General features: G+C 43.9%; 1 protein-coding gene across 1 annotated transcript; it reads right to left on the bottom strand.

The window, feature by feature from the left end:
- Positions 1-661: 661 nt before the first annotated feature.
- On the bottom strand, positions 662-10919 carry MSX2 (msh homeobox 2). The gene is made up of 2 exons (XM_083728320.1): positions 10346-10919; positions 662-2805 (listed from the first exon to the last, which is right to left on the bottom strand). The coding sequence occupies exons 1-2, from the start codon at positions 10689-10691 to the stop codon at positions 2381-2383; spliced, it is 771 nt and encodes a 256-aa protein (XP_083584446.1). The 5' UTR covers positions 10692-10919; the 3' UTR covers positions 662-2380.
- Positions 10920-11610: the final 691 nt, after the last annotated feature.

The following is an 11610-nucleotide window of genomic DNA, read 5'->3' as shown; positions in this document are numbered from 1 at the left end:
CCCAGTGCAAGTTCTGATGGACGGCCTGGGCTAGCTTTTGCCTTGGCTCAGCACAGTTGTACCTGTGCATTTTAAAAGTGATTTTGTTCCTTAATAATATAGCCCTCAACATTATCTTCCTATACTTTTCTCAAACAACCTGGTCCTTCACTTTGACCCGAGAAAGTTAGCAGCAATCATGTACGCACTTACTTGAGACTAAGTCCTATCAAAGCGAGTGCAGCAATGAGCAGCAAGAGGCCAGCTCTGTCACCACTTTGAAGGGAATCAAAAAATTATCTTTATTCGGAGAATTGCTACTTACTAAGTGGTGTAAACAATGAGTAACTTTACCAAAGCCAGGTATGAATGAAACAGCCAAACCCCCACTATTGATAGTCTGTATTCAGTAATGGAACATTACAACCCCACACATGTCTACTTAGAAGTAAGTTCAATGGGTTCTTACTCCCAGTGAGTATGGGATTGCAGCCTAAATGAAGAGAGGGTCCATAAGATTTGCCTGTTTTATTTGAATTATAGAAACACAATTTTGTTTGCGGATTTGGCCTTTGTTCAGGCTTAAATTTCCGAAGAACTGAAAAAGGAGACACAAATGATTACAGTTTCTTTGGCTTCAAGTGTTTTAAAATAAATAACTCCAAGCACGGACAAACCCACACACAATTAAACAAGGTTTTTTAATTTAATTCTAAATAAAAGAGATAAGAAATAATAAATCTTCAATAAAATATATAAAATTGTACAAGGCATCCCTTTCAAAGGGATTTTAATATACTGGGGGTGAAAGGGTAGAACTGAGCTAATGGATAAGGTTCACAACACAGCTTGTAGTGGGGCAAAAACAAAACAAAACTCCAAAACAAATCGTGTGGCCCTTTTTCTTTTATAAACATGCCGAAAATACATCTTTGAGAAGTCCTGTCTTCAACAGTCTGCATCCTCTATAGACACGTTACCATGAAGTTTAGCAATAGTAATAATAAAATAATTAGAATAATAAAAATGGGTTATTATAGTACCAAGTACACTAAACAGAACTCTTCCAGCCTGAAAACAATATTAAAAGCCTGGGAAGATGAGTCCTGTATTTAGAGTCAGTGGCACTATGTAGTTCCCATAGGTTGGTTGGTTTGTCTGGATCTATTGGTGTTTCAAGAAACATTTAAGCACAAATTCATTTCTATAAGCTAATAATGGTTAAAACACAGAATATTGCAATAAAAACAAAACAACTTTGCAACACGGTTTTGATAGTCTCTCTGCACATGAATGCAGACATGTACACACACACATGCACACACACACACACACTTCTGAAAAGCAACACCTCTTTTCTTCATACCTCTATTTTGTCCCCCCACTCCTGATATCGTTCCAAAAGTCAAGTACTTGACTGTAAGTGGCAATTCTGAAGCAAACCAGGGGAGAACGGGATCAGGACAGAACTCTTCTCAAGCTCTCGGCCTGCCTTCTTGGCCTCTGCATACATACAAACCCCTTATTTGATGTCTTATAAGCAAGAATAAACTGCAGACTAAGGATGAATAAAATTATCATTGGCATTAATCCTTTGCATAGTAGGTCCCTTTATCTGGATCAATCCCATTTATTCCAACGGAACTACTCTAGGTCAAATATTTGCAGACTGCCTTGCTGGATGGCCCAGCCTTCTGCATTCAAGATACTCCAACTGCCTACACGTCCATTTAAGGCCTAGACTGCAACATAGAACCCAACCAGAAATGCAGAAACTAACTCCTTGCCTCTACTTGAAAGTCTGCTTTTATTTCCAAAGTTGGTCTTAGAAATAAAATCCACGTTTATATCTAAATTTCCCCCAACAAGTCAAACAACACATGGGAACGTACCTACAGCCACATTTAAATGCGGAGTAAGCGCCGCTGAACAGAGTGGGACTTACTTCTGAGTAAACATGCATAGGATCAAGCTGCAGCTTTCTCACCTTAAACAATGAACTGCTCCTATTTTGAAAAACAAAATGTGGTTTGACACCCCACTGCAAACATCGCGGGGAAACAGAAATGCTGTGAAAATGCATGATTTAAGTATTGATTCCTTTCCCGCGCCCCCATGTGCAGTATATAAACAAACTATATTACTTTAAGCATGTATGTTAAAAAAAACCCCAACCCTTCTCTTTCAGGATCAGATTCTAAGTGTTGAGATCACACCTGGCTGGTTCCCCAGCCTGCAGAATACAGGCTCTGCTTATTGTTTCAAACTCCTATAAACTTGATAAGGCACATACAAACATGCAGAAAAATGACCAGTAATTGGCTTTTGTACTGCACTCTTGAACTGGGCAAGATCCACCAGAAAGTCTCTGATTGGGCCACTGCTTTGCTTTCTGATCTTCTTACGATAAATGGTACATGCTATATCCGACGGGAGTAGCATAGAGTCCTACAGGTGGGATGGGAAGCACAGGTCTGTGAAAGGGATAAGATGCTCCATAGAGTGAGGCCGACTGGATAGGGGAGTTGATGGGGAAAGGAAGGCTAAAGCCAGATGGCAACATGGGCTTGGCTGCCATTTTCAACTTCTCCAGCTCTGCTTCCTGCAGTCTCTTTGCCTTGGCCCTCCGGTTTTGGAACCAGATTTTGACCTGGGTCTCTGTGAGGTTCAGCGAGCTTGAAAACTCAGCCCTTTCGGCAATGGAGAGGTATTGCTTCTGGCGGAATTTGCGCTCCAAAGCCAAGAGTTGGGAAGTGGTGAAAGGTGTCCGGGGCTTCCGGTTGGTCTTGTGCTTCCTCAGCGTACAGGCTGTGGGACTCAGGTGTCCTGGAAAGGAAAACAAAGATCAGTTACCAAAGCTGGGAGCGGGGGAGGGGGGGGAGTGGATGATCACTGCCAAATGTCACAGCAAAAGCAGCTTCTTCTCTCCTTTTCAGCGTATGGTAAAAGGTAAAGGGACCCCTGACCATTAGGTCCAGTTGTGGCCGACTCTGGGGTTGCGGCACTCATCTTGCTTTATTGGCCGAGGGAGCCGGCGTGCAGCTTCCGGGTCATGTGGCCAGCATGACTAAGCCACTTCTGGCGGACCAGAGCAGCGCATGGAAACACTGTTTACCTTCCCGCCGGAGCGGTACCTATTTATCTACTTGCACGTGATGTGCTTTCAAACTGCTAGGTTGGCAGGAGCAGGGGCCGAAGAACGGGAGCTCACCCTGACACGCGGATTCGAACCGCCGACCTTCTGATTGGCAAGTCCTAGGTTCTGTGGTTTAACCCACAGCGCCACCCGTGTCCCTTCAGCGTATGTATGGGGTATAAATGATAATAGCAGTACAATCCTAGCCATGTCTACTCAGAGGCAAGTCCTGTTTAAATCAATGGCTCTGACTCTTACGTACATGGGGCGAGGGCCGCATGCTAATAGTTTTTAAAAATTATGATGACGATGGTAACAAGCAGAATAGTCCATTGCTGGCTGCACAAAGGCAACCAGGACCAATTGTACCACCTACCACCCAGACATCAAAACAGTACGATAAGACAGTTGGCTTAAGAAGAACGCATGAGATTATGTTTATGTGAGGGCAAATATGAAAGAAAGCAGAACACAGGAAATTCTGACACACCAAGAAGTACCCCTTTTTTAAAATGGAAGATGGGAATGATACGTTAAACTTTAAAAGGGATAGCCTATATTTCTGCTTATAATGTGGATGTTTGCAATCTGGCTATAGCAGACACATGTTGTTCTGTGAAACTACTGTGCCCCCTATTTAAAAAATCTGATGCGGGATCAAAGCAATGAGCCATCTATTACATTTCTTTGTATGCTTTAAATCAGGCATGTCCAACTTTCAAGAGACTGATCTACTCCCACTATAAAAAAAACTGGTGGTGATCTACCCATTGGATTGACCAAAGTTGTTGAGTTTTTTGGGATAAATCTAAGATTTTTTTTGGGGGGGAGGCACCCGAAGATCACAATCTACCTGTTGGCCATCCCTGCTTTAATTCATCTACACAAGATATCCTAGTTCAGTTGTTGTTTTTTGAAGAGGGTTCTTTTTGTCTTCCTTGTTTGAAACCTTCAGAAGCTCAGCTAATGTAATGAAGACAGTACACAGGGATTCCCCCCCCCCCCCAAAAAAAAATATAGTAGCCTGTTTGGAAACTATCCTAGCTATTTTGCACATAACCTAGCAACAGATTTGGGTCTGCTATCAGGCATACACTTGACAGGAAGCCACACTTGATTGCAGGTGCCTGAGGAGTCTACATGTACAATATAAGCATTTGTCATATTCACAGCTTACGTTTTAAATTGTATGCTTAAAACATCTTGGGTGTACAGATAGAAAACAGAATAGAATACTCCTGATCTATTCCCCTCACTCAGTGAGGATCTTAGAATCCACCAAGCAAGTTTTAAACATATTTTAAAAGGGTTATTGCATGCTCTGCTATGCTCCACTCCTTGCACCAGTAGGAATCCAATGGGTATTTATTTCTGTAATTTCCAATAGATGGTTAAGGGTTCCCAAAAACCAATTATTTAGTAATAGCAACAGCCACTTTCCCCATCTGCTGAAATAAGAAAACTAAAGAGGAGTAGACTTTTGCGTGAAAGGACTGTAAGCTCTGTTCTTGTACTGAAAACAAATCCCTGAGCCCAGATTGTTCTTTAATTCTAATTGTATGTCCTTAGCACTTGGTTCTGGCCAGCAGATCTAGTGAAAAACAAAGGAGATCTGATAAGCTCACGTCTGCTGTAAGGGATACAGAGATTTAAGGTGAGCAGATGGAGGACTGTGAAGGTACACTGACAAGTCTCATATCCTTAACAACAGTCAACATGGCAACAATGTTGGCTCCAGTGTTCCCGAATGCTATAGGATGCGATTACAGTAATATTACAGCCCACCTGCATCCCCATATCACTGTCAGGCCTTTGCAGAACCTCATGGAGAGCTTTAACGAAAAATCTACAGCAAAGATACCATCTTACTGAAACAAGACTGTTGCCAAAACAGCTGGTCACCCTTCTTTTGTGCAACAATGCCCTCTATGTATGGTATCATAGCGAAGAGTCCTACAAAAAGTCTAGGGCATCTGAAAACCTCTGGTCAGAAAATCAGGTGCATAACCTGCCCCCAATGTGCTCATCTTAGTAATATCTGGAGAAGCAAGAACTTCTAGGGGCCCTTACTGAAGTGGGAAGTGGAACGTGTTACTAAAGGAAAGAGTTAGTAGTTGGCTCTGGGTTTTTTGATTTTTTAAAGTTTCATAAAGGATAGAAATAAATGCATCCCCAGCCACTAGCTGTTATAATTTATCCAGCATGAATTACATATTTTATCAGAAAGTTTAGCTGAAGCTTTGCCTGAGGACACGGGAGTCCGACAAGATTCCCCCCCTCTGAAACTGCGCTAATTGCCAAGCCTTTCATTGAAATCAATGGTAGACTTGTGATGTGGGAGCAAAGTCTTGACGGTTCTCCCCACCACCACCATTTTAGATCTCTGTATTCTAAGCCAGCAACAAAAAAATGTAAAAGGAAGTCGACACACTGATTCAACATGTACTTTTTATGACATATGCTTGCTTATATATATATATATATATATATATATATATATATATATATATACACACACACATATATATATATATGCAAACATCTGTAGCTAATACAGGCAGTGGAATTTGTTTCATATCTTCTTCCATTACAACCCAAAGCCTGTAATTTACATAGTAATAGTCCCGACTCTTTTTAAAGCATAATTTACATTTCAGGAGCAGGACTTTCAGGGCTCAGCAAGGCTATGAGAAAAGCAAGGGAAAGGCATAAATAGGAATTGCCATCATCAGGATCCTAAGACTGTATTCGACATGAAATTAGCATATACTGTTATTGGGACTTGCAAGTACTTGTGATGAACATCACAATCTTAAAGAGACCACTTGCAAATTTACAGTATAATTCTATGTCTGTTCACTAAGCACTTTCCAATGGGACTTAGTCTTTAATAAGCTTGTTTAGGATTGCAGGCTTTAGAATTTCAGAATAGTTTTGTGGGAAATATTGGTGTAGGAGGCAAACGCTGTCTAGAATAGAATTAAACCTAAGATTGTTTAAATAGCTGGCACATTTCAGAATAAATGGTACTATTGTCACAGTAAGGATTTGGAAGGGATAATGTTTTGCTTCTGATTTTTTTTTTAAAAAGGAGGTGATTTTTTTTAGGGGGTGAAAAATACAGTAAAGTTGAGCTTGGATATGCATTTATGTGTCAGGAAGCCCCATTTAAATCAATGGGGTTGATTCCTAAGTGTGTGCATGCATGCAGAGAATGGGTAGAGAAAGTAACTTCACTCACAGCTTTATCTCATGCTTATGTTAGGATCGTGCTGTAAATTAAGTTTTACCCAGATACCCAAAGATAAGTAATTTGTAGCATAGTATTTAGGAATGACATTCATCGTTTACATAATGCAACAAGTGGGTTGTTATTGGAACATATTAAGAGAAGCATTCCGTCTTTCCCAAGCCCGCACTAATTAAAGCACATGTTGATTTGCTAATAACTGTCACACATATTTGTAGCTGAACAAAGATCATAATTAGAAGGCTTATTTCTATAGGCACAACTAGATATTGCTCAGGAAAACAATACGCTCTCCTGAAGTTCAGGAATTGCTTTTTTGCAAACTGCATAATCTCTTTAAGGCACCATGAAAACAAGTTTCAGTGTCTCCCAGGAGAATTATTCAGTTGTACAGGAGCACGGAGTTTCATGGAAGCGTACCCCCAAATTAGTGTGCATAGGATTGCAGCTTTAATAAAGAAGGTTCTGTTAGGCTTGTATCCTTGGATCTAGATGTGAAGAAGGGCAGATTAAATGCCATTTGTTTTAAGTGGTAACAGGGAAAGCGCAGTTTTTCAATCTGATAATATTTGGAAAAATACTTTTCCAGATAATGGGTGCTCTTAACTTTTGCCTTTAACAGGATCTTTCAAAATACAGTATTACAGCTGCTGCATCAAGGGGGAGATGCCTATACTAAAATCTATGTAATTATAATCAAAAATGGTCTCCTAACTATGCATACTTTCTGTACACCTGGAAAACCTTAATCCATTTCCCCTTTATTTCTGATGAATTTCCCCACTCCTCCTTGTCCTGTGGTGCAACAGTTTCAAAGATATTGAGAATCTACAATGTTAACTTTACTATCAGCATACCCCTATACATTTATACAGGAATATATCATATTTTGTACTATAATATCTTATTTGTGCATTTTTTAAAACCCGCCATTCCTATTTCCTCTCCTTTTACTATTTTCTTGAAGTGACTTTCATTTTATTTTATTATCCAGGAAAGCTATACTCTCACTAGATAACTCCTATTTTTAATGCGGAAAATAAACAAGTTTTGGAGTCAACCAGACCTGAGACACTGTCTAAAGCAATTTAGTATATATATTTTTTATAGACGCTAAAGAATGGCAGTTCCACTATTCAGAAAGCTCCTCTGGGATTTTTTTCACTCCCTTAACTTTTCTTCAGTCGGAAACGCATTCCACTGAAATTTCCATTGAAATCAGATGAACTATAACTTTTAAATGAAGTTGTCTTAAGATGGGAGTTGGATTCTTTTGATGAGTGTTCTCTTAACCCAAGTTGGCTTCATGTCCTGAAACCCAAAGGCAGGCAAAAGCACCACAGAAATGAAATAATTCTGTGGAAAGCTATAAACAAATACACTGAAATTCCAGTGGATACTTAAATATGCTTCGTTTTGATAAAACAAACCCACACTCACAAAACCCTTTGCCAGCTATTCGTATTTAGAATTACACAGTTTCTGATTGCTTAGAGAAACTGGTAAGAAGTCTGTGGCTGCAATCCTAATGCTACTTAACTGGGGATAAACTCCATAATAGCAAGTCCTGCTGAATTCAGAGTGGACACGGTTAGGCTTGCACCATCAATAATGATGCTATTCAGATTTAGAATAAACAGCAATTTTCTGGCCTTGGGGTGGCTGTGGTCAGTGTGTAATCCTATGCCAGTTTACTTGGGAGTTAAGTCTCACTTAACTCAGTGAGAATGACCTCTGAGCAAAGGTGTGCAGAATGAGGCAACAAGGCAAGGGAACGCAGAAAAGAAAAAGTTAGGCCTTATTTGCCTTTGGGGGGAACTTTACCAAATGCAAGCCGAGAAAAATCGGTATAGAAACAGAGATGATGAGAACAACTCTTCCTTGCCACCCATTTCCCACCAACCTGGGGGGGGGGGGAATATAGCAACTTGTACTCTGATTCAGCTTAGCTGGAAGTAAACTGCATTAAAAGAAAGTGTGCGGTGGAAGCTTAAAACACATTTGTTCTGGTACAAGTTTTTCGTGGGAGAGATCCCACTTTGTGGTGGATGAAATGAACTCTGGCCTATGAAAGCAAATGCCACAACAGACATTTAAGGTTCCATCAGGTTCTTTGTTCGTATTTCTATTAGTGGAATTTATTTCCAAATAAGCAGACTTGCAACCAGAGTATCAATTTACTATTTTTCTGCTGCATACAAAATGTTTTCCGAGAGAGGAACAGCTTCTGGGAGGAAATATAGGTGTTACTATCACCACAGTTATCCCTTTAGCATTAAAAGAAACACAGTACCTTCCATTATCAACACCACCACCCCAATATCCAAAGAATGAGATGAAGCAGAGGTGGGTTGCGATAAGGACAGATGTGTGCATGCACTTGCACAACAGTATCAAGAACTCTGTTATGAGCGTAAAGAGAAAATCATAGAAAATGAAATAAAGATGGATCAAAGGCATTAAGAAAAGCCATGGTTGGGGGCGAGGGAGGAAGCCACACTTTTCAGACTCCAAACAGATTTCAGAATGTTTGCGGCGAGACTGACAAACAGAATAAGAGATCAAGATGAAAAAATATTTAAGGGAGATTGGAAATGTTTTGTTGACTGTATTTGGAAAATCACTGTAAGCATATTAAAAAGGTAACAGTAGCAGAGTAAATTCAGCAGTAACCATTATTGAGATATAAAACTGAGAAAATGAAAATATAGGGATTAATTAAAATATGTAATGGAAAAGAGGATAAGTGAACCATGGAAAGGATGGGGGAAAGTCAAAACTAAATGTGTAATTGGCATTTGGGTTATTATCAACTGTTTTAATGGTGAAAATTATAAATAAAATACTAATAATAATAAAACAGGTTTCAGAACATTGGGAAACTGTCCAGAAATCTGTCCTAGGAAACTAGTGCTCCAAAACAATGTGGTTTGCAGAAACCTTCTTAAGCGAAGAGACTTTTGAAAGCAAAAGCGATGGGCGATGCTGTCACGGAGCACATTTCCTCACTGCCGTCCAGGTTCAATGGAGTGAGGAAGAAACAAGAAGGTTGATCTTTCCCGCTTCTATCTTCCCCATTTATTCTGTCCCTGGGCTAAGTTTGGAGGCCCTACATGGGCCCCATTGAGAGAGGCGCGCAGTTAAGCGTAAAGAGAGAAAGCCCGAGGTGCGCGGAGGAGCCGGAGGCTGCCTGCTCCGGCTGCTGCAGGTGCACCAGGAAAGGCAACCGAGGGAGATTAGAAGAACCCACCGTCGAGTCCCCGCCTTGCCAGGTTTTTGCCTACCGAGAAGACAGCGTGTGTGGGGGGGGGGGGGTGAACTACTGCAAAAATTAAAATGACTGAACTAGGCGAGAGTCACTGAAGAGGAGTCGCGACAGAAAAGAGAGATTCGACTGCTATCCATCATCCTGGGGGATGGGGGAAAACAGCCTAGACGCGGTAGCGCAAGACCATGTCCCTCTTGCCAACGGCAGCTGGAAGGATGCATGACTAATGCGGCGAGGAGAGGGTCGCTGGCGCTGGAACAGCCGGCTCTCGAGGCGTCTCGGCCGCCGGAGGTTTTTTTTTGGACAGTTCCGGGCGGGTCCAGCCTAAGGAAGATCGCGGCGGGTGCGCGCGGAATTCTTTGGTCATTCTTCTGTTCCTTACTACACGCAAACCAAATGAAGGCTTGGCCGCAAAAGCTGGCTATGGGGTTGAAAGGGCTCCCTCCTTGTTCACTGGAATCGTGCTTTCTGCTTCGCCCTGCAAAAGTGCCTTCCCTAAGTTGAGGGATCCGGCGCAGCGCCTCGCTCCCCTCCTGCTGCCCCGAAAGTTCGGATCTGGAGGGAGCTCAGACTGCGGCGAAGCGGCTGGTCCCTCGACGGCCGGAGAAAGAGTCCTGCTAACTATTTTCTCCCCTCTACCCACACCCCCTCCATCCCATCCCACCCCCCGAAGGATGATTTCCCTCGCAACCCTCCCGACCCCGAGACTCACTTGGGGGAGGGGAGTATCTGCCGGCCTCCGGGATCCACGACGAGCCGTCCTCGGAGTTCTCGGATTTAACCGACGACGTCTCGAAGGTTTTTGTAAGCCCCCCGGGGCTGGCCGCTTCCCTGGCGCCGTGACCCGGCAAGAGCAGGTTCCTGGAAGTGCCCAAGCCCGCCCCGTCGAGGCCGCCGCCGCCGCCCGTCTCGCGAGGGGGCTTCTTGTCGGACATGAGCGCCTCGACGCTGAAAGGCAAGCTGGACACCTTGACGGGGCGCCGCTCCTCGGGCCCGGCGGCGACGGGGCCCTCCTCGTCGGACGAGAACACCTCCTTCGCCTTCGACGGAGAAGACATCGCGGCGCAGCTTCGCGACGATCCCCGCCTCGAGAGCTGCTGCTGCTGCTGCTGCTGCCGCCCGGCGTCCCCTTCGGCTGCTGCTGCTGCTCCTCGATCGCCCGACCCCTCGATCTCTCGCGCTCGCTCCCGGACGCACTAGCTCGGCTCGCCGCAGCCCCGAATCAGCCGAGCAACTTTTTTTTCCTCCCCTTTTTTGGGAGACTTCTGGCCGTTTCCTCCTCTGGGAAGTTGAGTAAGCGCGGCTCGGCCAATGGGAGGCGCCTCCCGGCCGTGACGTCACGCGCTGACTCACGCCATTGGCTCCGGACGGGTCGGAGCGGAGGAGTTTTTTTTCCTCCTCCCCTCCCCCTCACTCTGCCTTCCTTTTAAATAAATTAGAAGTTAATGACACGGGCAGCGAGCGGAGCTGTGTGATTAGGGAGCTTTCCAGCGCTGTAACTTTGCCAAAACAGGAAAGTCAGCGGAGTAATTAGGGCCGATGATACGAAGAGGAAGCTCGGAGAGGGCAGATCCCACCCCCATCCTGCTCGCTCGCTCGCTCTTTGGAAAACTCCTGCCTTCCCGAAAGCGAAATCCGCCGGCCAGGAAGAGTCCTGGCCGGTGAGCCCTGGCAACCCAACGCTCAAGCGCGCACCGAGGCCCTGCGAAGGTCATCGACTTCTTATATAATACTCAGATTCTCCCGAAATAAAATGCCAATGAATGCCCCCCGCGGGCCATCTTGCCTGTTCCAGGGGCGCCAGCGTGGCGCGTTCAGGCAGGATCGCCCACAGCCAATATTAGTCCAAGGGGGCCCATCATCACCATCAATAAGATCTTCCTCCCAAGAAGGGGCATCGGGGGCAGGGGGTGTCTTATAGGGACCCCAGAAAGGGTGGCAGCGAAGCGATGGCACGTTTCACTTCCAAGTTACAGA

This window comes from Podarcis gaigeae, assembly GCF_964106915.1.
Source record: "Podarcis gaigeae genome assembly, chromosome: 2".
Classification (NCBI taxonomy): Eukaryota; Metazoa; Chordata; class Lepidosauria; order Squamata; family Lacertidae; genus Podarcis; species Podarcis gaigeae.
Note: the sequence above shows the minus strand (reverse complement) of the source record. Positions and strands in the feature narration are given on the sequence as shown.

Coding starts and splice junctions, on each gene's coding strand:
- MSX2 (XM_083728320.1), bottom strand. CDS start 10,691: ATGTCTTCTCCGTCGAAGGCGAAGGAGGTGTTCTCGTCCGACGAGGAG. Junction 2,806..10,345: donor CAGATACTCCCCTCCCCCAA/GTGAGTCTCGGG, acceptor TTTCCTTTCCAG/GACACCTGAGTCCCACAGCC.